Source organism: Oreochromis niloticus, linkage group LG17, assembly GCF_001858045.2.
Source record: "Oreochromis niloticus isolate F11D_XX linkage group LG17, O_niloticus_UMD_NMBU, whole genome shotgun sequence".
Classification (NCBI taxonomy): domain Eukaryota; kingdom Metazoa; phylum Chordata; class Actinopteri; order Cichliformes; family Cichlidae; genus Oreochromis; species Oreochromis niloticus.
This window is the reverse complement of record NC_031981.2, coordinates 7576550-7604349: the sequence shown is the minus strand read 5'-3', so window position 1 is coordinate 7604349 and position 27800 is coordinate 7576550. Positions and strand designations below refer to the sequence as shown.

At 39.9% G+C, this 27800-nt stretch overlaps 2 protein-coding genes across 5 annotated transcripts; both read left to right on the top strand.

Annotated features, from left to right (window-relative positions):
* Positions 1-20414: 20414 nt before the first annotated feature.
* On the top strand, positions 20415-21198 carry LOC112842701 (small integral membrane protein 30). Its single transcript, XM_025899886.1, has one exon. It carries the CDS (start codon positions 20513-20515, stop codon positions 20699-20701), a length of 189 nt encoding a protein of 62 aa, XP_025755671.1. The 5' UTR covers positions 20415-20512; the 3' UTR covers positions 20702-21198.
* A 1419-nt stretch (positions 21199-22617) lies between these two features.
* gpr85 (G protein-coupled receptor 85) lies at positions 22618-27330 on the top strand. 4 transcript variants are annotated; one of them, XM_013274656.3, is made up of 3 exons: positions 22618-22908; positions 23019-23217; positions 24253-27330. In XM_013274656.3, exon 3 carries the CDS (start codon positions 24404-24406, stop codon positions 25535-25537), a length of 1134 nt encoding a protein of 377 aa, XP_013130110.1. In that variant the 5' UTR covers positions 22618-22908; positions 23019-23217; positions 24253-24403; the 3' UTR covers positions 25538-27330. The 4 variants fall into 4 exon arrangements, with proteins under 4 accessions (XP_013130110.1, XP_025755618.1, XP_005455646.1 ...); XM_025899833.1 differs by having other exon boundaries at positions 24235-27330; XM_005455589.3 differs by lacking the exon at positions 23019-23217.
* Positions 27331-27800: the final 470 nt, after the last annotated feature.

Below are 27800 nucleotides of genomic sequence, written 5' to 3'. Positions count from 1 at the left end.
TTGACACTGATTTTCAATCTATTTCTTGTATTATCTGGCAAACCTCAACCTTTTCTCCCCTTTTCTTGTCCTTAACGCTTTCCCGTATAAAGACGACATTTGACAACCTCCCCTGTACCCTTGATGATGAGTTTTTACACATCAGTATAGAGTGGTGTGAAATAGTGTTTGCCCCCCTCCCGATTTCCTTTTTTTGTATGTTTGTTACACTTAAATGTCTCAGATCATCAAACAAATTTAAATATTAGACAAAAATAACCCAAGTAAACACAAAATGCAGTTTCTAAATGAAGGTGTTTATTATTAAGGGGGAAAAAATCAAAATCTACATGGCCCTGTGTGAAAAAGTTATTGCCCTCTAAACCTAATAACTGGTTGGCACACCCTTAGCAGCAACAGCTGCAATCAAGCATTTGCGATAATTGGCAATGAATCTTTTACCGCATTGTAGTACAATTTTGGCCCTCTCATCTTTGCAGAATTGTTGTAATTCAGCCACACTGGGGGGTTTCGAGCATGAACCTGCTTTTTATGGTCATGCCACAGCATCTCAATCGGATTCAGGTCAGGACTTTGACGAGGCCACTTCAAAGTCTTCATTTCGTTTTTCTTAAGCTATTCAGAGGGGGACTTGCTGGTGTGTTTTGGATCATTGTCCAGCTGCAGAACCCAAATGTGCTTCAGTTTGAGGTCAAGAACAGATTCTCCTTCAGGATGTTTTGGTAGATGGCAAAATTCATGGTTTCACTGACTACAGCAAGTCTTTCAGGTCCTGAAGCAGCAAAACAGACCCAGACCATCATACCATCACCACCATATTTTACTGTTGGTATGATGTTCTTTTTAATGAAATGCTGTGTTAGTTTTATGCCAGATGTAACCAAACTCAAACCTTCCAAAAGGTTTAGGTTTGGTTTCGTCAGTCCACAGAGTATTTTCCCAAAAGTCTCGGGGATCATCCAGATGTTTCTTGGCAAAAATGAGACAAGCCTTTGTGTTCTTTTTGGTCACCAGTGGTTTTCTCCAAGAATTCTCCCATGCATGCCATTTTTGCCCAGTCTCTTTCTTATTGCTGAATCATGAACTCTGACCTTAACTTAGACATGTAAAGCCTGCAATTCTTTAATGTTGTTCTGGGGTCTTTTGTGACTTCATGAATGAGTCGTCAATGTCCTCTTGGAGTAATTTTTGTGGAGTAGTCACTTCTGGGAAGGTTCACCACTGTTCCATGTTTTCTACATTTATATATAATGTCATTCACTATGGTTCATTGGAGTCACAAAGCCTTGGAAATAGCCTTGTAACCCATCCAGACTGATAGATGTCAGTGACTTTGTTTCTCAGCTGTTTCTTTAGCTCATGGCATGATGTGTTGGTTCTTGAAATCTTTTAGCCTGGTTCACTTTGTCAGACAGAGTTGCTTTAAGTGATTCAACGGGTGTGCCAGTAATCAGATCTGAGTGTGTTTAGTGGAACTGAATTCACCTTTCCAAAAAATGTGGTTAATCCCCCTCTTGTTAATTCATGATTTAACATGATTTAACTTTTTTTTTTTTCACATGACCGGGTAGGTTTGGATAACTTTTCACTCTTAATCAATGAAATCTTCATTTAAAATGTATTTTCTCGGGTTATCTTTGTCTAATATTAGAATTTGTTTAATCATCTGAAACATTTAAGTGTGACAAATATGCAAAACACTACGAAATTGGGAAGGTTGCAAACACGTTTTCACACTATATAGTAATAAATACATGATTTGGTTGATAGAATTAGAACATGTTCTGGGTTCTTCCAAGGGTAGCTCTGGTAAGCTGTTTAGGCAGGGATCACACTCACTATTTTCTGATGCACATCCAGTTATTGTGGTCTGCAAAAAAAAAAAAAAAATCAGCCAATGTCCAAAGAAAAACTTTGAAAGACCTTCAGAAAACCTGGAACCTGGCTCCTTGGAAACAAAATATGAAGAGATGTGGCCTGAATCAATACTTTTGCACATTACTGTAGATGGAAAAGATGTCTGACAGCATGTGACTGAACATTATGCTATTACCTCGAATCTTGATTGGCAGCAACATGGTCAATTAAAACAAATGAAAAAATAAATAGATTTCATTTGCTGTGTCATTCTCACATTTTAATCAGCTTCTAATGTGGTCTAATATATCCTGAAAACTGCATTTCAGAGTGCTCATTAGCTATGAGGGCACAGGTAGTATGTTGTTATGGCACAGTAATATGTGGTATTATATATAATAAACCTCAAGTAGAAAAATAAATAAACTGTATGCCATTCGCTCAACTTCTTTTGTGAGAATTTCAGCTTGGAAAATTATGCTAGACAGATTTTAGCACTCGCTTGCTAAACCGCATACCTGTAAGCAAACAAAAAGCATGTACACACACAATAACACGCAACGTCTACACCTCCCACTGTTCACTAGCACTACATCAAGGAAATATAAATGTTTTTATGAGCCAAAATCCCCAAATCCCAGTGTTAATTAATGTAATCTGCAAAAGAAAAAAAAGAAGACTTTCATTTGCCAATATTTGCTCCACAAAGTGTTGTTTCTTTAAATGTTGTCTACTAAGAGCTGATTAAATTAACTGCAAGTTTAAAGGAAAGATCCAATCTTGATAATAATTGTTACATTTTTTGTCCTTTTTTGGTGGGGACAGGAGACAAAAGAAAAAGCTTTCTGAAAAAGATGAAATACACTCAGATGAGGTTCCGACTGCAAGATGGAATGGGATGATTCATTCCTCTGTAAAACTACACTCTTACTGGACAAACACAAGAGCATGACTGCCTGTGAGACAATGCTCCAAGCACAGAGATGAATGTGTTTGTGTATTTCTTTGTGAAAGGAGACTTGGTTCCTTTTTTGCAAACTAGCTGGTTTACCTTTTATGAGTCAGTCTCACTGATTTTATGTTGATCCAGATTTTTATTATAGTATCTGAAAACTTCTAGAGGGATACTGTGGAACTGTGTCTCCTAAAGAAATACACTCAAACATTACTAAGTCAATTAACTAATTTAATGAAGTGCTACCCTGTCAAGTGGCAGTAGAGTATGTAGTACTTGGATGCTAGGTGTATTAAATAGCAGAACTCCAAGACCACAGTCCCTGGAACTACATCTGAAAGTCATCTTGAATGTGGAAGAACTTCAGTTTGGTAATTTTTTGAAGTTCTTGTTAAAATCATGGACAATTTAGGTTTTGTTCATCAACAATACTCTTCCTCAAGTGACCCAATGTTTTTTACTATCAAACTTCGTATCTAATTCAGGGGTGCAAAAAGTCAATCATAGGGTGAGCAGCACACCCGGCAGTTTATCAGTCAGATGCAAGGCTAACATACAGAGACAGACAGTCATTAACCTCAATGATCAATTTAGAATCACCAATTAACATAATCCTATGAATGTCTTTGGACTGTTGGAGTAACCGGAGAAAACCCAGCCATCATCTGAGGGAGTTGGGACCATAGTCACCAAGAACACCAGTGATAACACGCTACACCATAATAGATTGAAATCTTGCAGCATCTGCAAGGTCTCTCTCCTTAGTAAGGCATGTATATAGGCCCTTTTTAAGTTTGCTAGTGAACATCTAAATGAATCAGGGAATGCTTGGGAGAAAGTCATATCAAACCAAAATCAATCTCTGTGGCATCAGCTCAACCTGTATTTGGAGGAAGAAAAATGCTGAGCATAACCCAAAGAACAGCATCCTCACAGTTAAGCACAACAAACATTATGATTTGGGGCTTTTTTATGCCAACCCAATGGACAGGACCATGTACCATAAAATCTTGGATGAGAACCTCCTTTCCTTCGTCAAAACACTGCAGATTTGTCCCAGATGGATTTTCCAGCATGACACTGAATCAAAACAGACTATGTGAATGGCTAAAGAAGAAGCACATTAAGACCTAGGCAGTTTCCAGACCTTATTCCTAAGAAAATCTGTGTAGAGAGCTGCAGCTTCAAGTTGCCATGCAGCAGCCAAGAAACCTAAAGGAATTTAGAGCGTTTCTGTGAAAAGAAGTTGGCCAAAATCCCTCCTGAGATGTGTGCAAACCTGGTGACCAACTGTCTTACTGCTGTACTTGCCACAAAGTACCAAGTCATGTTTTTTGGGATCAAATACTTATTTCACTTCACTTATTTCAATGACATGCAAATCAGTTCGTAACTTCTATCTAATGCGTTTTTATTTGGATTTTTTATTCTGTCTCTCTCCCTTAAAATGAAACTACCACAAAAATTAGAGACTGTTCATTCCTTTGTATGTTCGCAAACGTACAAATTCGGAAGGGGATCAAATAATTATTTTCCCACTGGACCTGAGTGTAATCCCACTCTGAATACTTGCCTCTGAACATTTGATGCCATTGATCTTTCCTGTATACTTTTTGCTTGAGTTATGTATTTAAATTCTCTATGTCAATACTTGACAATAATCAAGACTCACATCTGACATTGCATATAAGGCTGGTCCATGAATGAGTGGGAGAGGTAAGCTTGAGGTAACTCAAGCATGAGTTAAAATGAAGTTTAACCCTGCATGGTGAAAACTGGTGCTTACCCAGTGTATTTAAATTGAATGAAGAGTCAATACACATCTTTTTAAATCTGGAAATAACAGTCTAGGCTACTTCATGTCACAAGCAACAAGAAAGCACATATTTCTTGAAATGTAAAACTCTTCCCTTACAAGATAGGGTAACCAGGAGGTAAGCAATCAGGATAACGAGGTATACTTCATGCATGTGAGATGCAGATGCTTTGGAAAATAGATTCATTTACATTTTAAACGTGCAGATTTCATATTAAATGAATAAAATGTTTTGGGTTTTTTTTCACTCTAAACCTACATCTAATAGCTGGTATTAACAATGTAAAAGTACATACTTAAAATTCTCACCTGGGTTTGCTAAAAATCAGAAACTGAAACTGAAATTTCTCAGTAGCAACAGTCAGTACTTTGTAAAAACCCCTACGACAGCAATTACAGCTTCACAGGCTTTTGGCCAGTGTGTATCTGGGATGTGGAAAATCCATGTGGGTTGACTAATAAATGGACCTGCTGAGGACAGTGTCCCCTTTGGTGGTTTCTCTGGCAGAAAGCCTTGTTCAAAGCCACAGTGGCAATGTCATTTGCCACACACAGCTTTACTCACTTCTGTGCAAACATTTAAACCTTATTCAGTTAATCACATCAGCTAGTCATTTTAGAAATCCTAGAATTTATTAAAAGAACGATTACTATGCCTTCAGTAACAACGAAAATATACAATATGACTTATAATCTGTGCACAAATGTCTTTTGTGAATAATGTAAATCTTCATATATTATTAAGAAAATACTTTGTAAAGCTGGCAAAATTCAATAGATCGTCTATTCTTTTTTGTTTTTTGCTTTAATGCTGTTGGTCGCATGCCAGCATCCTCATGCTGAGCATGACATTCAGGACTAGGGACAACTGACTCATCTGTTATACATTCTGAGCAGAAGAGATAAGAAAAAAGAGCATCACCTTAAGGGATCGATAAACTGCACACTAGTATTAGCCATGCATCGTTATAAAAATTTATCTTAAAAGTACAGCCCATCAAGTAAAGGTTCGGTGTCCTACTGGAGGACACAGATAAACAAATGAACCTTTGACTTTGTGGTTATTGTCTCTGAACACTTGCAGAATTTTTCAGTGGTCATTTTAGAGTCCCTCTCTGATCCTCTGTAGAGCATTACTTGACCTGGCTGTTGGGAGAAAGGACAGACGTAAGCTTAAAATACCTCCCAGGCTTGACACAGCACTGCGCCAGCTGCACTCTGTAATTACCAGCAGTGCAATCAGCAGACTCGTTAATTTCCCCTGACTGACAGCCGCTGACGGCTCAATTGCAGAAAATGCACTGGTACAACTTCATAAGAAAATGGAACTGACGTGCTGCAGGACTCTTCAAGCTTGAAGGCTGCACTCAGAAAAGTGCATTTTATGATTATGATTATGACATATGACATTGAAGACATACTGTTATAGGCAAGGTTCTGTTACATCTGGCAGCAATGCCTCTTCAATTAACAAAAAAAGGATTAAAAAGGGAAACTAAATTCCACTTCGTCTCCTTTTAGAATAGCAGATGTGCTGCTACATGCTCCCCTTGCTAAGGACTCATCTTATGTAACATATTTAGGAAACCATGTGAAGTACTGCAGAGAAAGAGAGAGTGCTAGCACATGGAACAGCTTTCTGGTTCTGCAGAAGTATTGATTTGAGCGTAAAAGAATGTGAAGCGGTCCAAAATAGACATTCCACCAGCAAAGTAATTGGGGTGAGGGAGCCAGCAGAATTGGCCCAGATAAATATGTCACTTAATGGGTTGTTTATGGCTGCAATTTGACATGATCCACGAGAGAACAGGCAGGAAGAGGGTCTACTTTATCCTACAGAATGACACTGGCGCAATCACTAAAACAGACAGTAACAATAAACATTCAAGAAATAGAATATTTAATCTGCAAACATGTATGCCAGCCTATTTCCAACATTAATTCCTCCTTAGACATGTTGGAATTTTAGTGCAGTATCTATTAAATTATTTCTCTATTCCCCCGATTATAATTTAATCATATTCCTGCTGTGCCGTCCAGACTAATCATTTATTTTCCCCATCTCCATTCTAACATTATTCCAGACTGCCCTTCTGATTTCTTGCAAGCAGCTATTTGTGTCCCACCAAGATGAAATCCAAATGGAAGAGGAGCAGAAAAAAATGTAGCTAATAATTCGTTTTAGATATATTGTATGAATCATAACACTTATACTTGCTGAGTTAATCATGTTTACAGGATTATGTATGAATCAAGTAAATATATTTCTAAATGAGAAAGAAAGAGGGTCACATGTGTAATGTCTTATATAGTATAAGATTCATACAGAATGTAAACAGGGCAGCATGGTGAGTTCAATTCCACCATCAGGCCAGAGTTTGCATGTTCTCCCTGTGTTTGCGTGGGTTCTCCCTGGGTACTCCAGCTTCCTCCCACAGTCCAAAGACATGCAGTTAGTGGGGATAGGTTAACTGGAAACACTAAATTGCCCATAGGTGTAAATGGGGGAGTAAATGTGAGTGCGAATGGTTGTCTCTGTCTATGTGTTAGCACTGCGACAGACTGGCGACCTGTCCAGTGTGTACCTTGCCTCTCACCCTAAGACAGCTGGGATAGGCTCCAGCGCCCCCCGCAACCCTGAAAAGGATAAGCGGAGGCGAATGGATGGATGTAAACATTTACTTTAAGTGGCTATGATTTTCTTTTCTATATGGAAAAGAAAAATGAAGAAAATGCAGTATTTGGCAGAAAACAAATGAAAATGATAAATGGTCTTTACTCAGCAGTGAAGAGAGAAACTCTGAGAGCTAGGAATATGATTCCCACTAAGCCTCTTATTTTTAATAAACATAAAATATATCAGCAGTCAACATAATGGTAGTAGTATAAATATCCCGACTGCTTTGCCGCTTCAGGACCTGGATGGCTTGCAGTAATTGATGGAAACATGATTGTTGGGTCATCAGTTTGTACCCTAAAACTTAAACACAATTCGGTCATGCATTTAGAGTGGCCTAATCCAGCTGTCCCGAACCCCCGGGCAACGGACCGGTACCGGGCTGCGAGAGTTGAGGCTCGGGTGTGAAATTTATGATTTTCAGGATTTTTATCAGTTTTTATCATTATTTTTTTTTTATCGTTAACTTGGTTTCCCTGGGTCTTTTCCTGTGTGTTATGAATAAATCTTATTTTGGTACCGGTACTGGTTTTATTTTGTTGTATTTATCCGCAACACCTTAAAGGCCCGTCCGTGAAAATATTGTCAGACATAACCGGTCCGTGGCGCAAAAAAGGTTGGGGACCGCTGACCTAGTCAAGGTCCAGATTCAAATCTGATCTTCTGATCTCATATCTTTCATGCTTGTTCATGCTCGAAAACCCTCCAATGTGTCTGAATTAAAACAATCCTGCAAAGATGGGTGGGCCGGAATTCCTCCACCGTGATGTGAAAGACTCATAAGCAGTTATCTTATCTTATTTGCTCACAGTTCTTGTTGCCAAGCAAGGCACAACCAGTTATTAGGAGTAGGGGTCAATTACTTTTTCAAATAGGGCCAGACAGGTTTGTTAAGCTTTTTTTCATTAATAAATAAAACCATAATTTAAAAGTGCATTTTCTATTTCTCGGGTTGTCCTAATATATTTGTGTGACATTCTATCTTCCCCTTTGTCCTGTTTCAAGATGTATTTTCTTGTTCCATATGGCTTGTTATCTGGATTCCGATTCTGTTTTTGTTCTTTATGTTGACCTTGTGCCATTTGTTCAGGTTTAAGACCTTTGATTAGACCTTAGATTATTATTTGAGCATTAGAGATGGATTCAGTTCAGTGATTTGGAAAGAACTGAGTAGAGCTGCTAGTCCTCTACATTAAAAAGAGCCAGCAGAGGTGGTTCAGGCATCTTCTAGGAACCTCATGGATGACATGTTTTTGGCATATCCTACCAGGACGAGGCTCTGGGGTAGACCCAATACACCCTGGGGAGATTAGGTTTCCTGGCCTGAGGTCTGGGCTGTGACCTGGCCCCAGACAAATAGTGGAAAATTGATGGATGGATGGATTGATGGATGGATGGATGCACATTTCAATCACTTCACCTATGTCCCATTTTCCTAGCACGATATAAATTGCTAAATTTATATCGTGCTAAATTGGATCAACAATATTACTGAATGCCTTAACAATGACAGATTCATTCATTTATTTTTAATGCTAAATGTTTGTTAGAGCTGCTTGCTGAATCAAGTAAAGTAAGGCACTCCAATTAATGTGACTTCTTTTCACTTTCATATCTCATTGAAGAAACAAACTAAACTTTTTTTTCTTATGCACGATCACACCTTCTACCTCCTACAATTTTCATGGACTCTTTTGGAGGCAATCAACAGTCAGAGTCACAACAAATGAGTGTAAACTTGCTAATTAGCAAGGAAATACCAAGCGCTTACTCTGCACCGTGTGAAAGATCGTACTAATAATGATGATATACTTTTTTGTCTTCGTCTTCTTGCCTGTGAGTTGCCTTTTTTCTGTAACAAGTTGTGGTCTGCTTGTTTATTAAAGTAGACCAAGTTTTTCGCTTTAAGGAGTCATTATGGAGTAAATGTTTGCACAATTAAATGGCTGGAAAATAATGACACCATTGCTGCTTTTTGATGGGCTTCCTTAAAGCCTCACTTTCACAGCACAATTCTGACTGCCACAGGCTACAAAAGAATGAAGCCTTGAAACACAAAAGGAAGAGGATAGCATTTTTCCCCCCAGCAGGCATCAGTAGTTTTCCCCAGGCAGCTAAAATGGAATCGAGGCAATGTTGGAACGTGCACCAAGCAAAAAGAAAGAGAGTCCAATGTTAGAGAAGGGTAAGAAGGCAAAGGGTTCAAACAGATGCAGTTGGTAATTTAAAGTCAGCAAATCAGCAAAGCTATTCCTAGAGCAGAAATACAATCTTGTAGTCTAATCTTCAGACTACAAGAAGTATGAAGATAAAGGTCTGAATATAAAGGTGGGCAAACAGCAAGCCTGAAGTTATTGAGAAGTTATTAGGATATTAATTATTGAGATATTAATGCAAAAATCATCTGCTAGCATTTCTAAAGGTCTTTCAAAAATATAACATAGCACCAGTTCAGAAAGATAACAAAGTCAAGCTTAACTGCATGGATCATCAGCTAACCCACAGTAGCTCTCAGCATAGTTTAAATACTTCTACACAACTAATTAGTAAATGAGAATGACCGGTGAGCTGTCAAGGGTGTAACCCGCCTTCTGCCCTATTACAGCTGGATAGGCTGCAGACGCCCACAACCCTCACCTGAACAAGCTGTTAAGAAAGTAAATGGCCTGTATTTGTATAGCGCTTTACTTAGTCCCTATGGACCCCAAAGCGCCTTACACTACATTCAGTCATTCACCCATTCACAGACTGGTGATGGTAAGCTACATTGTAGCCACAGCTGCCCTGGGGCGCACTGACAGAGGCGAGGCTGCCGGACACTGGCCCCACCGGGCCCTCTGACCACCACCAGTAGGCAACGGGTGAAGTGTCTTGCCCAAGGACACAACGACCGAGACTGTCGGAGCCGGGGCTCAAACCGGCCACCTTCCGATTACAAGACGAATGGATGCACAGTGGATCTGTCCACTGTGCATCTACAAGGCACTTTGCTACCCAGCGTCATCTGAGGTATTTCTTTTATGCATTTTATGACTTATCCATGTCACTTGTGTTGTAATTGATGCTTGCTCTGGTTTCTTGCTGCTGCACTTCCCACTATTTGGTGTATGTACTCTAAGAAGAAGGCAAAGAACTATAAATAACCATCTTTTTATGACTATTTTGGTCCTATTGTAGTTGATGGTGTTGTGCAGTGAAAATATTTTTGGCCAACTACAGTTACTTCTTCAGGGTATCACAAGTTCACCAGGCAAAAGACGGATACTCCAGGGAGTTATCTGGTTCCAGTGTGAGCTAAGCTGTTTGCCAGTTCAAGTTCCACATTTGTACATTTTGAGCATGATTTTGGTCTTTTCATTCAGATCTTGGCAAGAAGGCAAATAAGTGCACTGTACAAAATACTGAACTATTGCTTTAGTAACTTAGTCATGAAAAATAAATAAATAAAATGTGATACACCTCAGACAATAAGGTCTCAGTTAGATTAGTTATCAGCTACGAGACAGGCTACAGTAAAGACATTTAGGATTTACCAGAGGTCCCTTTATTATGGCTAGTTGCCACAAATCTGTTCATTTTGAAAAAGAACATGACAGCATGGGTTAGGTTTACTTAGCAGAATCTAAACAAAACAGAAACCTCAGCTAAAGCTAGACCCAAACTACAAGAAGACAATAACCCTAAGCATATCTCAAGCACAAAAAAGAAAAAGAATTGCAATGGCCCAAAGTCCAGACCTCAACCCTGCTGAAATGCTGTGGTAGGAAAACCAGCAAACCTCAATGAACTGTAGCCCCACCGTAAAGGAGAGCATGCCATATTTTACCACAATGGTGTGAGAGACTGATGAAGTCATACAGAAAATGATTACTTTTAGTTATTTCTGTTAAAGGTGATTCTACAAGCTACCGAGTCATGGGGTGTAATTACTTTTTCCCGGGACCGCATAAAGTCTTGTAAAAACCTTTCATTTTGACATCACTGTGCACGTATCCAAAATGTTGTTGTTCTGAACAGCCGTGTCAGTGACCAGTGTTGTATGATGATTCTCAATCTCTCGATCTTTAAACTGTTCCTTCTGTGTACGTGTGTGAACACTTTGACAAACATTTACATGGAAATGAACACCGCAAATGATGAACCAGCCACATGATTGCATTCATCACTGCAAGCTGCAGAGGTGACATTTAGACTATGACAGGAAATGTGATGAGTTATCAATCTTGCATACATATACACACATGCTCACACGTGCTATGAATAACTGTGATGTACCCAGCTGTCAGCCATATTTGACACAGGCAACACATTGGTGTGCATCCCAAGGAAAACTGGTTCACCTTGAATAAATCAGCACGGCACTGTTCTTCATCTATTCCGCATGCATCTACTTTGTTCCAGAGATGGTCATCAGTAACGCAGATACTAATGAAATGAATAGTTCTCAGAACCACTAGCCTTTAAATCTATTACAAAAAATAAGAAAGCACATTACATAAAATTGATCGCCAGATAGGTGAAAAATGCAAACAGCACTGTCTGCTAGTTTTATCATTTTGTAAATTACAGTGAGGTTTCTTATTTTCAGATGTTGAGTAATAAATAACAGTGATTACTAGCCAGTGATATTTTCTGTGTATTTTGTATTTTTCAGCTGTAACATCTCTTACTATTAGGCTTAAGACATACATCCCTGCCCTCTGCTATAGCCTTCTGAGACCAGTTCTGCCTCTACTCATTTCCTTAGGAAACTGTGGGGAAAATACTCAGAAACAACTACAACTGTTATGAAAACCATTGAATAGGCCAAGTCTTTTGATGATCTACAGTAATATGTTATTGCTTACTTGTGCTTACTTTGATTGTATTTTAAAAACATGCCATGCTAAAATAATCTAAAAACCAGACCAGGAACTAAGTGAAATTTCAACTGTGGTAGAAAGAGATGGTACATTTTGAAGTCAGAATAAAAAATCCACTGGGAGGAGACCTTGAGGCAGACTGTCATGATTTACTGAGTTTAATGGACTCAAACCGGACCGAGAGGCAAGCAAAGGTTAAGGATGTTTATTGCAAACAAGTTGAGATAAAAAAACAAACAAACTTTTCTTGGTGATACTACTCAGAATGAATGTGAGAGTGTGTGGGTGTGCAGTGGAGAGTGAACAGGCAGGTAAGTATGTGTGGGAACCAGTCTCTGTCTCTTAGAAGGAAATTCAAAAACAGAATCCAAAATTCAAAGCACAAGTCCTATCCAGGTGGCCAGGTCCAAAGCACTAGAAGAGATGAGAAATCAAGGTAAGTACCCGATCAAGCACAAAGTAATAGTTCATTTCCTAAATCCAAGCCTGACAACAACGTTGCTCTATCATCTGGCAGTGAATGAGTGGAATAATCAGTCCATAAATTCACACAAGAAGCACGGGAACAGGTGTGCAGCTGAAGGCTCAGCCCAAGGCTGATCAGGAGAAGGACCTCCAGGGATTCATCTGGCTGAGAAAAATAAAAGAGAGCCAGAGTCAGAAAAAGGGTTAGGAAAAAGGAAGAAAAAAAAGGTGCAGCAGGGCAGATAGTACCAGGACCATGATACTGACCTGCGACATGCTGAAGAGATGTCTTTCAATTGGCTTGGGGACACCTCAGCATCCCCTGGAAGAGCTGGAGGAGCTGTCTGGGTAGAGGGAGGACTGGGCGTTTGTATTTAGACAGCAATTTAGGGCCAGATTTACTAAACAGGGCAAAATCGTGTGTGATTGCAATCCCCAGATAGCACTCATAGATGTGATTAGTTTTACAATTTAGTTTTACAAAGGTTTCACTGTTTTCCAAACACAGGGCAGTTGGTTCATTTTAATGTCAAGCGCAAAATATAAGACATGCTTTTTGTGCTTTGTGTGTCACAAATGTTAATAAATCCGTTTGCATGGGCTGTCCCCAAATCGCTTGCTTATTGTGGGTAATCTGATTGTTGGGGTTTTCTGTGTTTCTATGTTTATTATTTTAGGGACTTTACCTCACGTTCTAAAGCACATTGAGGCAACTGTTGTGGGTGGATGGATGGGTGGGTGGATGGATGGATGGATGGATGGATGGATGGATGGATGGAAAAACAAAAAAACTGAATATTATCAATGATGACAGTCACTGACTTTCCAGGGCCTAGAGCTCAGTGTTATTGAAGCAGTCTGGCATCACCTTCACAAACGAACAAAATGCAGTAACTTTTAAAGAGCTTTGAAGTGTTTTTCTAGAAACCTGGAGACCTACTCTGAAGTTTATTTAGAAATTATAAATTACATTAAAGCTTAAAGAAGAGAGTTCAAATTTTATTGATGAATCAAGGTGGCTAAACCAAATTTTGACTTCCAAAGTCGTTAGAACAGACTATGGTTTTGCCTTATGTATTGTAATTTCATGTATGTTTGAAGCAAAACCTTTAACCTTTCTCTGAAGGGTGGCTTCTCTGGTTAGATTGATACCCCTGTGACTACTCTCAAATGATGTTGAGATTTCACAAAACCCTTCCTACACTTATACTTACTTCCTAACTGCTGTTATTTTTCAGGTTGAAGGTCATTGTTCAAAAAGTTTCTTCCCTAATGTAATTATGCATAGATCCAAATCCAGCTCCTTAAGCAAGCCCTAATTTGGTGGAGTTTTATAGCCATTTCCCACCACTTCAGTAAATTAACTTGTTGAAACACAAAATTTTATGAGGCAGGAAATCAGCCACAGCAGTCACTCACCATTTCTTTCCTACATACCTGTGGTGCTGTGAAAAATATTTGCTCCCTTCCTCATTTCTTTCTTTTTTTTCAGATTTGTTATACATGTTTCAGATCATCAAACAAATATATTAGTAGAAAAAGATAGCCCGACTCAATAAAAAAATGCAAAAAGCAGCCCCAGACCATCACACTACCACCACCATGTTTGACTCTTGGTATGATCTTCCTTTTATGAAATGATGTGTTAGTTTTATGGAAGATATAACAAAAAAAATGGAGGCAATTACTTTTTCATCTGCATTTTGCAGTTATCTTTGTTTAATATTGATCCAACTGTGACACATTTACATATATGAGAATAGGCAGATTGCTTTTAAAAGCATTGTAAGGGCATTGCTTTGTTCCCTTCTTCATTCAGAGCTCTTTTGGAACCTAAGACTTTACTTTCATTCGCTCAACAGTGACAGATTCAAGTTAAATATGATCCAAATACAACAGAATTTCTAAAAACTTTTTTTTTTTTTTAGTTTTTAATGTGCTTTTGGCAGTTTTCCAATATCACCCGAGAAGGAAAATAACTGTGTATTACGTGATAGCATTACTCTAAAGATGTCTTAATATTCACTGAGATGAATTATCTCCAGCTAGTTTGGAGTAACTGCTAAAACAAAGCAACAATGCTAGGATGAATTGATTATCCTTTCAAGCATTATAAAACTGTCAGCGTAACACTGAGATGCGTGATTGCCAAACATCCACCCTCAGACTCCCTCTCAGCCTCCAATATGAATAGATAATTACACTGCGTCATTCTTCTTTTTGCAGGTCTGCGATGTGTTTCAGCTCATCCCACGTCCCTAGCACTGCGTGAGTCATTTTGGTTCAACACTATGTTATGCAGAACCAAGCTGCCCTTTCTTTCTTTTTCGGGTGTTGATTCAAGCCCTCTTACACATTTCAACATGTCGAACACTACCACAAAAGACACAGGAAAATCCATTTGTCATGTCCCTCACAGTACAATTCATTATGGATGGTGCACTGAACCACTTCAGAAGCAGCAATTGCTTTAAAGGGTCAGCTTTTCAGTGTTTTCTGAGAAAACCCATTTCGGAACATAATTAATCTTCAGGGTGAGATGTTTTTGTGCTGTTTGGTAAAGGTGGAACTCCGTCTTCATTGTTGTGGAAAGTAATTGAGAATGGATGACGCTTTGCAAAACCCAAGGACTCTAAAAGCTGTCCTTTTCAGCACAGCGGTCAAAGTAAAAACACAAGACATAACTGAGGTGATCAGTTAAACTGGAACGTGACAAAGAAGAAATAGTGACAGAGCGAAAATTACTGATTAAAAAATGTTGAAACGAAAACATAAATATGCAGTGATATATATTACAGATGTTAATGAAAGGCCATATAAAGATTTAAAATATGTCATATGTGACCGTTTGACCTCTCCTTCGAGATTAATAGATCGATCTTAAGATATAGAGAATTTAAAACTATGTTTCTTACTGCCATTGGCAGCATACAATCATACAGAATGATACAATGAATATGTGGATTTTAAATATCACATTACTTTGGACTTCTGACCTCTTTTTCAAGGTCAAATAAGGTCAAACTTTCATAAAATGTCTTTTATCATCTTTAAAACTATGATTAGAATTCAAATGTTGCTTGTATTGGCAACATTTAGGAAATGTTGCTTGTATTGGCAACATTTAGGAAATGATGCTGGTATATAAAGATTCTAAATATTACTTTATAGTTTGCATCCAAATATCAGGTCAGATTTGACCTCTGACCTCACTTTTACATTTTCCATCTCCCTTTCTTCCATGCTGAGCCCAAAATATCTTCTGTCTTTATAGAAAGTATGGTCCAGAAGTGATTGAGCTGTGTAGTTAGCTAGAAATAAGCTCAAGTTTTTCATGTCAGGTTATTTACAAATCAATATCTATTATTCGTTACCTTCTCATACATATTATCGTATTTCTACTGCTTTTTTTTAAAGGGCACACTGCACATCATGCTGGAATATGCATGAGTTTTTTAGCTAATAGCTCCTTGGGAATCACCTTGTAGGTGCAAAAATATAATTTTATGTCTGTTGAACTGTGCTAGCTTTGGCATTTTTAATAGATTTAACTAAAGAAATTGTACTAAACTGTGCTTTTGTGAAAGGTTGCTAATAACAAAGTCCGTAAAGATACACATGAGCACTGAGCGAGAGCTGCTTATAACTCTATGTTTCAAAAATGCACAAATTCTAGAGGGACTAATTTCTAATATTTGTAACCTGTGTTAACTAGCTTCTCTCTCCTAAGAATAAGCTCATGGTCAAGCAGGCATGAACTGCTTGTTGTGATTATTGTCATGATTATTCCCACGACATTAAATACTGCTGTTTTGTCAGAGATAATTGAACTGCTGCTGTGCTGGGCTCACCTAAAACCATGGCCTTGTTTTCTTTCCTAAAAGAGAACACTTGATCCAGTTTCCACTAATGCATCTAGAGTCCCATGTCCTGCTGCCCTACAAACTTTCAGTTTTGCCATCAGTTGATTTCTGACACTTTCCTGCCTTTTTTCCCCTTCTATCGGGAGTTTGTATTATGTGAAATAGAGGCACGACCACATTTTAAACAAGTGAAGTGCAAGTTGATCTCCTTTAAAAAGCTCTGAGTTGTTCAAATCCATCCATCATTTTGAGGGTTGTCGTGTTTTAATCCTTGAACTTTCAGATAGTTTACAAGTTTCAATGAAAATAGGACAATAAAGCCTGAACACTATAAACTACAGTGGGCCTGATTTCTTGTGGTATAGCAGACGTGTCCTCAGAGCTAGAATGTCTCGCCATAAACAAAACAGACAAAGGGGTTATAAATATAAAATATCAAAGTGTATTAGAAAATAAAAATGAATCAATCAATTAATGAATTGATAAAAAACAGTTCTCTTCAGCTTTTTAAGCAGCTAAGCTGTTGTGACAATCATCACTTTAAGGCTACATCCACACGTACATGGTTATTTTTGAAAACTGAGATTTTCTGGGGGGGGTTTTAAATCCCATCCACACGTGCTGTTTTTTAAAAATATCTCCGTCCACATGTAAACGCAAAAAACAAAGTCAGACGCCACCAAGAACATGCCAAATCCTTACCTTGTAGAAATGTTGGCCAATCAGAAGTCTAGAAGCCTGACTTCATCATTATTAAATGTTAATAACAAAAGACCGTATTTTGGATTTTGAAAGCGTAAACAGGGTTTTGTACACTCACAAAACCTGAAGTACTTCTGAAAAGTTTTTGTGTTTTTCTGGAAAGGCATCTAATTTTGTTTTACTTATCAAGTGCCTTCATCATTTCAAATGTTAATAACTAAAGACAGTATTTTGGATTTTGTCTCACTGGCTCCCTTGGCCAGAGTTTATTCAATAAAAAAAAATGAAAATTTTACATTAGTCTGAGTGATTCATAATCATAAGTCATAGTGCTGTGAGATATGACTGGTGTAGACTCACAACATGCATACAGCATACATAAATTTAATTTGAAAAAAATACATTTATTCAAAACCGATGACGACATTAGCGTCAGGATTTGGGTTGTTAGAGCGTCTGTGCTGAATGTAGAAGCCACATCCAAAGTTCAGTCTGAAGCCTTTGTCATTTTAAATGGAGGGTAAGTAACTGTGTGTGTATACGTGAGCGTGTAAAAACTGCAGACAGTAAGATTAACAGAACAAGTACTTTGTCTATGTTCGCCATTGTAGAAATTCCTCTCATGCAAACAGTAACATCAGCACAGCATAACCTCAAAAAAAGCACACACCTTTGACGTTGCGTGACTAAATCTCCTTTTCATCGTCCACACATAAACGCAAAAACTGAGTTTTTGAAAATCTCAGTTTTCAGTGATCCAGAGAGCCGTTTTCTGTGTGGACGAAAGGCCCAAACAAATAGGAAAAGCTGTGTTTTCAAAAATATCCGTGTAGGTGTGGGCGTAGCCTGAGACCAATAATAACAATAGTAAGACCAAGAATAACTAGAAGTTCAGTAACTAAAGTTGCAGGATTAAAATGTGTTGCAATCAGCACCATGAAAGCTGACCAGCACTGCATTGCCCAGCCTATGTTGATACAAGACACAAAATCAACAGCATTGTTATAAAGGTTTTTTCTGACTGTATCCAAAATTCATACATTCTATAGTTATTATATGCAAAGTCCCGAGGTCAGTGAAGAAGGATTTACAACGAAGAAATGTCCAACTTCTGGAAACCATGTTTCTGTTCATCATCAGTGGAGTGTGGTATGGAGGTGATTAGCTTGTAGCACAGCAGCTTTTAGCTCGTCCACATTTTTGGGTTGAGTGTTTCTTCCTCTTTACAGCAGCTTAAAGATCTCCAGTGGGATTAACATCAGACAAGTTGGCTGGCCAATCAATAAGATGAGATGATGAGGTGGTAGTGTTGGTGATGTGGGAAGGAAGCCCAGCTGGAAAAGGAAATTAACATCTCCATAAAGCGTGTCAGCCAATAGCAGGTAGAGAGCTGCACAGAGTCTGGACTTGATAAATCACAGTGGACAAACCCCCACCAACACCAGCAGATGACAAGGTGACCTAAATCAGCATAGACTGAAGGAACTTCCCACTGGACCTCAAAATCCTTGGATCCTGTGTCTCTCCTCTCTTCCTCCAGACTCTAGGACAGATTTTCAAATTGCAGAATTTACTTTTATGTAATTTACTTTCTGATGTCGTAGCTGGTTCAGAGGTGGTTTGATTAGGAATGTGACAGCTGTATCCCCTTTTCCAAAGACGCATGTCTTCCCTACTTTGTGAAGCTCCCCCAAATTTTTGAATCAACTTTTCTCAAGGCTGCGCCAAATCCCTGATGCGTGTGCACCTTTTCCTGCCACACTTTTCCCTTCCAGTCACATTTTCATTAATATGCTTAGGTACAGCACTCTGCACAAGGCCAAATTTTTCAGCAATCACATCCTGTGGGTTACACAGGATGTGATTGCTGAAAAGTTTGGCGATCGTCATCTGGACAACTGTCAAGTCAACAGAATATAAATGACGGTGGCTGTGTGCACTGAACTAGATCGAGACATCTATTTTATCCATGCTTTTTAAATATTACAATATTTAAATAAGTAAGTGAAACTTTATTTATATAGCACCTTTCAAGATATTGATCACAAAGTGCTGTACAAAAGAAAAAAAACACTTAAGCGCCTCCTGTTTCTGGCCAGTGTGTTGCAATACAAACCATACAAGGGAGATTTTGTTGTAGCTCGTTAGTTGAACACTAATTTCTGGATACTTTGTAATCCTCCTATTGATCAATTATCAGTGGAATCCAGGGAAAAGAACTGCTGCTACTCAACATAGATCATATGTGTTAGAGGAATGAGCAGATCAAACAGCAGATTCAGATGTGAATCTGTAACTTTTAATTGCTGTGCGATCTGCTGAAGGCAGCGGCAGAGATCAGACAGGACTCACAAAAGTTTGTATGCGTGTGTGCGAAACAGACTGCCAAACAGACAGCAGGAGCAGGTGAGAGAGTGTGCAATGTGAAAGCAAGAAGAGTGCACCGAGGGGAACGTGTGCCCATTCATCTCTTCACTCAGATACCAGCAGGTAGAGAGGTATGGCAGCCTTACAAGGTCAATATTTTACTTTGGCTCCTGTGCGCTAATTAAATTACAGGCAGAGTGCCTCGGGAGAGCACACACAGACGGTTATGGACCCTGTAACCCCTCCCCTCCCTCCAACGGTTCTTACAAGCCAAACAATTTGTAGCATGAGCTGAGACGCTGGCTTGTTTAGTCACCGCAACACGGCCGATATGAAGCAATTTCACATATTCAGGGAGATCGGGGGAGTGGTGAGGCAAATCAAGCAGCCAGGCTGGACTTGGAGATAAATGTGGAATATTTTTTGAAGCCGAGAGTGAAAAAGTGAAAATGGATGAGGAAAGTTTAAATTCTCTGTATGTGATTCCAGTGGGAATATTTTTTTTTTCCCCTGACCTTGATCAGCATACATGGATATCCAATGTGCTTGTGTCTTGTCTTCAGGAAGAATAACAAGCTTCAGATTGATCTAAGGTACTTTGTTTCTGACAACCTGTTAGCCTAATCATCACTAATAAAGAGAACAATGTCGCATATTCACTAATTACAGCATAACTCCAAGAGTTTTAGAATTCGGGATCTGTTTGCCTCTCTGACAGAGAGAGAAAGAAAGAAAAAACGAGTTTTGGAATCATGTTTTTGTGCAACTGCATGAATCTCCGCGGGTATGCGGGGGTGGGGAGGGAACATCAGCCTAAGATTAAGCAGCTCTGCAATTGGCTGTGCGCACCAGGAAGTCCGGCCGCTCCGCAGCTGTCATCTGACTTTGACGCTTTTTGACGCACTCCAGCTTCCGGAAAGTCAACTGCAACAGCGGAAAAAGCGAAACATGGCTCCCAAACTTGAACTTCCAAGCACCGCATTGATGGTCGGGCTGTTGTTTTTCTCCCTGATCCCCCCGGCAGAGGCTTACGATGCCGGGGACGCTCTGGCCCTGCTGCTGTGCACCATCCTCACGGTGGTGGGTTTCTGCGCCTGCCTCGGCTGGTACGCGCGGAGACGGGACGGACAGCTGTGACGATGATGAGACAGGATTCTCCAGCTGCTACCTGCTACCAACCACCACATTATAATACGAATTTTGCGTGATCATCATCGTGGACTTTTGTGGCACAGGCTTTGTGTCTTAAAGACTGATAAGAAACGTGCCTTACTGGGATTAATGCGGCAAGTTCAACGAGGACCACGCGGAGTTGAAGAAGGTGGAGCGGAACATCCAGGAAGCAAACAGGAACTGTTGCTCGTTGCACTGCTGACATGATTATTATTAATGACCAAAAACACTGTTGCCTTCACCATGAACAGACTTCTGCAGCTGTAGCAGGCTCCCTAAAATGCCCACACTATGTACATTTTCGCGCATATTTTCCATTTTTCGAGGCGGTTTCCTGATGTGTTGCGCTTCTACTGACTGTCACCGTTGGAAGCGCAGTGTCACATGATTGGAGTGTGTTTTGCAGTTTTGTCACTGTTGCTAATTAAATATGTAGAATAAACGCGACACTTAACAACTTGTGTTCGTGTGTGGAGACGGTGCTTCATTGCATTCAGGTTGAACAGATCCTCTACTAAATGAACCGGGTTTAGCAGATTGGAGAGTAAACATTGCAATCTGTCGTCTGCAGCCTATATTACTGCTCTGGTGTGCCTGTCACGCCTGCGCTGTGCTGTAACATATATTTGAAGTGTGTTGAAAGTTTAGTGCAGGGATGTCAAATACAAGGCCTAGGGGGAGCAGAGCTGGCCCAGCAAAGGCTTCAATCTTCATAGATTTTGGACTTATAGTTGTATTTTTAGAAGTTTTACAGCTTTTCCTACTTGTAGAAAACTCACACATGACCATCCATGCGACACCAAGTAGTTAAGAAATATATTAAATGTACTATAGACATTTCAGTGGGTCAACAGTAACAATGGAAGCCCTTGGAATGGAATGGAAGACAATGCTAACCACCATGACACCTCTTATAATAATATATAGCATTATATATATATTTTCAAATTCATTTAGGAATAAACTAGTGATGTAAACTAACTTTACGACCCTATACAGCCAACAGTTTAAATTATTAGGTTATCAAATTAGTTTATTATGCAGTGAAATAGGACCTTGTAAAAATGAATGCCCTTTAGCAAATATCATTAATTTCTTTTAAAGGCAAGAAGTCAACTTTGCCTGTAGCTTAATGTAAATATGTCCATGTAGTAATGTTGGAGAAGTTACCACACGTGTGATGTGTGGCTTAAAGGAAATGTGACTGCTCCATAAAGGGTAAAAACTCCCCCCACTCCACAGAGATCCCTATTGTACAGAGTTTGTATCAGTTACCAATAGCAACATGCTTCCTTCATGTTATGGTAATTATTCATTCATGATTCCTACACCAAGGATTTTTGTAATGTATGTTCAAAGCATGCAAGTATGTATGTAAGTCTGCAGCTGTGCACAATATTCAGTTGTAAGACTTCTCATGGCATCACAGGTCCCCATACATGGTTGAGAAATCAAATATCCTATGAATTTATCATGCTGCCCCAGCGAGGATGACGACACAGTGCAAAGCTCTAGTCGGTTATGTGTATGTACAGTATTGGAGTCTTCTTTAAATCCTCATGCTTTACATATTGGTGAACAAAACAGGATCAAGCAATGCTGTGGTCTGAATCCAGAAAGGGGTCAAATTGGGTTGAAATTAAAATAATAAGAATTAAAAGCAAAAAAGCAAAAAAAAAAAAAAAGCCCCTGGCACGTTTTTTTTTTTTTTTACGTGAAAAACCTATTTTATTCTAAAGAAGCTGATGTGAATCAATCCTTAAAAAAAGAATCTAGTTTAGTAGACACTTGACGATCCGTTACTCTGCGCGTTACCAGGGGAACCCGGCTGGCTGGGGAGGGGAGAGGAGGGGGGTAGCTGTGGCTGTAACGCGTTACCGGCCAGCAGCAGCAGCAGGCATCGCTGAGCAGATGTTGCCGTGAGAGAGAGACGCTGTTAACCGCTGCCGCCGCCGCCGCCGCTGCTGCAACAAGAGACAAGACGCGTCTTGGATCACAAATAGGGGATGCAGGGCGCATGCGCAGTGGGTTCCGTTTACTGTAGGATATTCACGGTGGAGGCAGAAAAAAAAGGGGGCAGGCAACAAAGCAGGCTTTTTAAAACGGCGAAAAGCACGATTTGTGCAATGTAAATAGCGAACAGGAGGGACACGAAATTGGATTGTCAACAGGTAGGGTTTTGGTTGATCTTATGGTCGGCTGTCTCTCTCGTTCTCTCATCTTTTTTTTTTCTTTTTTCTTTTTCTTTTGGCCTTGTCTTGTGTGGTGGATGCGATTCCAGGCAAACCATAGCGGAGACTTGGAAATTATTCTAGTATAATGGACATGCGGATCCGCTACACTGTTGTGCTTCATCCGGCCGACTGGGACGCAAAGGCGATTATTTAATTCTGCTCCGTGTTTAACTAAATTCTATCGGATTCAAACGCGCATTTAAAAAGAGAGAGACCACTCGACTCACGGAGGACACATTTAAATGCGTAAGTAGACACAAGCGCACTTATTAACGAAATGGGGCATCGCTATAGGTTATGCAATTTTCACCAAAAAAAAAAAAAAAAAAATTACATATATGGAATAGAGCTTGCCATAATATTTTTACCAGCGGGCTTTGTTAGTGCCATTTTTACCCTCCTTTTTTCAACCCAGCCCTACTGATTATCGCATCCGCACATTGCAAAAAGAATTACGCCGATGTGGCTCACAGAGCGGGTGTTACGCGTTATGTTCACTTAACTCTTTGTAATTAGTAACATAAAAGATGATCTGGGGGAAAAATGGAGGCTGGCTCCATAGACGCCCTAATGAGAACACCGCTTATTAACGTTAGACCCGTTAATCCAGTTAACCTTTAATCAGACAAGAAAGAAAGAAAAGGGGGGCGGGGGGCTTTATCGCGTACTGTATGCACCCTTCCGTCGATTTACCACAACGCATAAAGGTTGGGGTGAGTTTATTCGAGGCATCCACCGATTCAGAGAGCCTTCCTCTGTTCTGTAGGGTGTGATCAAGAAGAGCTTATTTTTGGACTGCATTTGTCTTAATGTTTCACAGAGCGCTGAAAATGTAACAAAAAAAAAATCTAAGCCTAGATCTGTTTGTGTGTGTGTGTGTGTGTGTGTGTTTGTCACTCGTTTATTTCCGACAGACGACAGAAAATAAGAAGAAAAATCAGTCGCTTGTTAATGAAGCCTCAACTGTGCTTTCTTGCCTTTGTGCTGCTTTTGTTCAGGAAGCGACGTGAAAGAATATTCTGTTAGTCTAACGCATTGATGCTTTAGTCTGATCGAGCTCGCTTACTGTCTGTGTGATTCTCAGTAGACAAAGTATTCAGGCTGAGGCAGAGTTCTGCACTGAGCCACTCAAAATGCTAAAAAGTAAATCATTAAATAAACGTCAGGGCAAAGGAAAATGATGTTCTTCGGAGTATAGATAGTGCAGGTGTAATTTAACTGTTGTATGGGACTGAATGTTGATGGGTGGAACGTATTTTTCAGGGATTTTTTTTTTTTTAGGTGTGATGAGACAAAGGAACAAAGGATGCCTTAGAGGAGAGGTTGCCTATACGCCTAGAAACCTCTTCAAAGCACACCGCCAAATGGATCTAACGCCTCCCCCTGCCACCTCTAGATCATGATACTTGGCTGAAGCTATTCCGCTATCTTTATGATCCCTCCTCCATCTATGGCGAACTATAGCCATGCAGGGGACCACAACATCTTGCAGAATGTCTCTCCTCTCACCACGTTCCTCAAACTGACCTCTCTGGGTTTTATCATTGGAGTCGGTGTGGTCGGAAACCTCCTGATCTCCATCCTGCTGGTCAAAGACAAGAGCCTGCACCGAGCGCCCTACTATTTCCTGTTGGACCTGTGCGCCTCTGACATCCTGCGCTCCGCCATCTGCTTCCCTTTTGTCTTCACCTCGGTCAAGAATGGGTCTGCCTGGACCTACGGCACGTTGACCTGCAAAGTGATCGCCTTCCTGGGTGTGCTCTCCTGTTTCCACACGGCTTTCATGCTGTTCTGTGTCAGCGTCACCCGTTACCTGGCCATCGCACATCACCGTTTCTACACCAAGAGGCTGACTTTCTGGACGTGTTTGGCTGTCATCTGCATGGTGTGGACGTTGTCTGTGGCTATGGCGTTCCCTCCGGTGCTAGATGTAGGGACGTACTCTTTTATCCGGGAGGAGGACCAGTGCACATTCCAGCACCGTTCCTTCAGGGCAAATGATTCGCTGGGCTTCATGCTTCTGCTGGCACTCATCCTCCTGGCCACACAGCTGGTTTACCTCAAGCTCATCTTTTTCGTCCACGACCGTCGAAAGATGAAGCCCGTCCAGTTCGTGCCTGCCGTCAGCCAGAACTGGACCTTCCACGGCCCAGGTGCCAGCGGGCAGGCGGCGGCTAATTGGCTGGCTGGATTTGGTAGAGGCCCCACCCCGCCTACTTTGCTGGGCATCCGGCAGAACAGCAATGCAGCGGGCCGCAGGCGTCTACTGGTATTGGATGAATTCAAAACCGAGAAGAGGATTAGTAGGATGTTCTACATCATGACGTTTTTCTTCCTGGCTCTGTGGGGGCCCTACCTGGTCGCCTGCTACTGGCGAGTGTTTGCAAGGGGCCCCGTTGTCCCTGGAGGCTACCTGACAGCAGCCGTGTGGATGAGCTTTGCCCAGGCTGGGGTCAATCCTTTCATCTGCATCTTCTCCAACAGAGAGCTTCGGCGTTGCTTCAGCACCACACTCCTCTACTGCAGAAAATCCAGGTTACCAAGGGAACCCTACTGTGTTATATGAGGGTTTTACTGTGGGTTTTTTTCTCATCTATGTCTCTATTGCCCTGATTGATCTTGATCTGGGTTCGCTCCCATTGTACAGCGTACTCTCTCTTTCTATCTCCCTTCTCTTCATCCTTCAGTTTCCTCCTGTTCCTCCTTCTCCTGGCCCTTCTTTTCCGAGGTTGAAGGTGGACTGCCAATCACGTGGCTGTGCTGGGGCGGTTGAATCTAAATCGTATCACACACGGAGGCTGAAGGGAATGGGAATAACGCAGGGGGAATGGATCACCTCCTGTGTTTATGTTCTAGTAAACAGACATTGTGGAAGGCCATGCCAATGCAGAGATGCAAAAAGTTGAAAGAAAAAAAAAAAAGAAAGAGCGATTTGACAAAACAGTGAAAACAAGACGTCTTGCTTTGGATATTTTGAAGACACGTTATTCTGTGAGGTGTGAAATACGTAAGTATGAAAAGAAAAAGAAAAAAAAAACACAAAACAAAGAAATGATACCTCTCAAGGAATCACTGGAAATGTTTTACATTTTAAGAGTTGCACTAAAAAGAAGATGTAAAGATGCTTTTTTTTTTTGGTCGACAGTTGCATTGCAAGGACAACTTTTTTGTTGTTTTTTCCTTCTCTCCCCCTCTCCCTCCAAACTAAACAATGAATGCTTTAATTTGCAACAGACTACACAACCGCTGTAAGTAAAGCAAAAACTGTTGGATTACACCATCACAAGAGGATAAAATGGTTTTAATGTAAGTGATATCTCTTTCATTTCCCGGGCAGGGGGCTTAACGATGGGGGATTTACAATGTGTGGTTTTGAAGTTGCAACTTAAAATCTAGAAATGATTTCTTGTAGTTTTACGATCCATATGTCCCTAGTGTCTGGCATTGTTATTTTCCTAACACATTTTACAAAAAACAAAACAAAACAAAAAAAACAACAGAGGAAAAAAAAGATGAAGTGATGTTTGGAATTAAAAAAAAAACAAGTTGCTTTTGAAAACAACCTTGTGCTTAAAAAAGACATTGAAGAAGTAGTTAAATGTTTCATCATATCCATGTACCTAAACACTATCACATTGTTACAGTATTGCTGATGCCACTCCGGGTGTTCTTGCCTTAATGGTTATGATATTGTCATGTTTCTGGGGTTTATTTTCAATCACTCCTGAAAAATTTTCTTCTTCTTCTTCTTCTTTTTTTCTTTTTTTCCCCCTTTAGGTGCAAGGGGAGATTTTTTTTTTCTTCTTCCTATTTTTCACATTAGTGTGAAGTGCATGTTCATTTTTAAAAGCTGGTCCACTCCCATGTGCATCACAGGCCATACACTGAGCAGCCCATTTTTATTCTGCAATGGTTTGCTACACCCCACAGAGTGCTCAGAGCACAGGGAGAGTGTGTGAGTCTGTGTGTTTATGTGTGTGTGTGTGTGTGTGTGTGTGTGTATGGATCAGACAACAGTCACTTCAAGACCAGAGCCTTAGTATGAAATCTTGCACAATTTGTAAAAAATGTAAAAGAAAAAAAAAAGAGAGACATTTAAGGCACACCGTCTTGTTTCTACTTTCCCTACATTTGCTCTCTACTGATTGTTTTCAGTGACTTACTTTTTTCTCTTGTGGCCATTTTAATATTTATTATGTATTCTTTTTTGTATATTATAGATAGATTGTGTGTAAGTATGTGAGTCTTTTCATTTTGAAGTCCCGAATGTGAGTACAGTTTCAGTTAGGATTGCATTTGCTGAAAGTTAACTGTGTAATCTGTTGCTTTTTGAAAATAAAAAGTTTCCATTTTGCAAAATTTGCATTTATCCCTGTCATTGGGTTGCGAAATGTTGACTGGTCAGATTTAGAGATTCTGAAGTAAAAAAATAAAAATAAGAAATAAAGAAAATGTACATTTCTTTCTCTAAAATGTAATTTCTCATCTTATACCATCAGGCGTCTGACTGGTTAGCATTTTAAAGCCACTGCTCATGTGCACATTTTGTATTTAAGACATTATTTGTGGTTATTTCTACAAAGGTTTTTATATGTGTATATAGTCGTGCTTTTTATAAGCAAAACACATGAAAAAATATTTAAAGTATGCCTCTTCAAACCCAATCTTTTCTGTCATTTGAGTCCTTGGAACAACTTGCCAAAAGAGAATATGCTGTATGCTAAACCTTGTCACTGAATATGAAGTGTCTTTGACATTTAATGGGGATAATCTCCATGGATGTAACCCTGGGCGCATACCCTTGCAGTTTTTTCTCACTCTGTGTTAAA

Coding starts and splice junctions, on each gene's coding strand:
- LOC112842701 (XM_025899886.1), top strand. CDS start 20,513: ATGGCTCCCAAACTTGAACTTCCAAGCACCGCATTGATGGTCGGGCTG.
- gpr85 (XM_005455589.3), top strand. CDS start 24,404: ATGATCCCTCCTCCATCTATGGCGAACTATAGCCATGCAGGGGACCAC.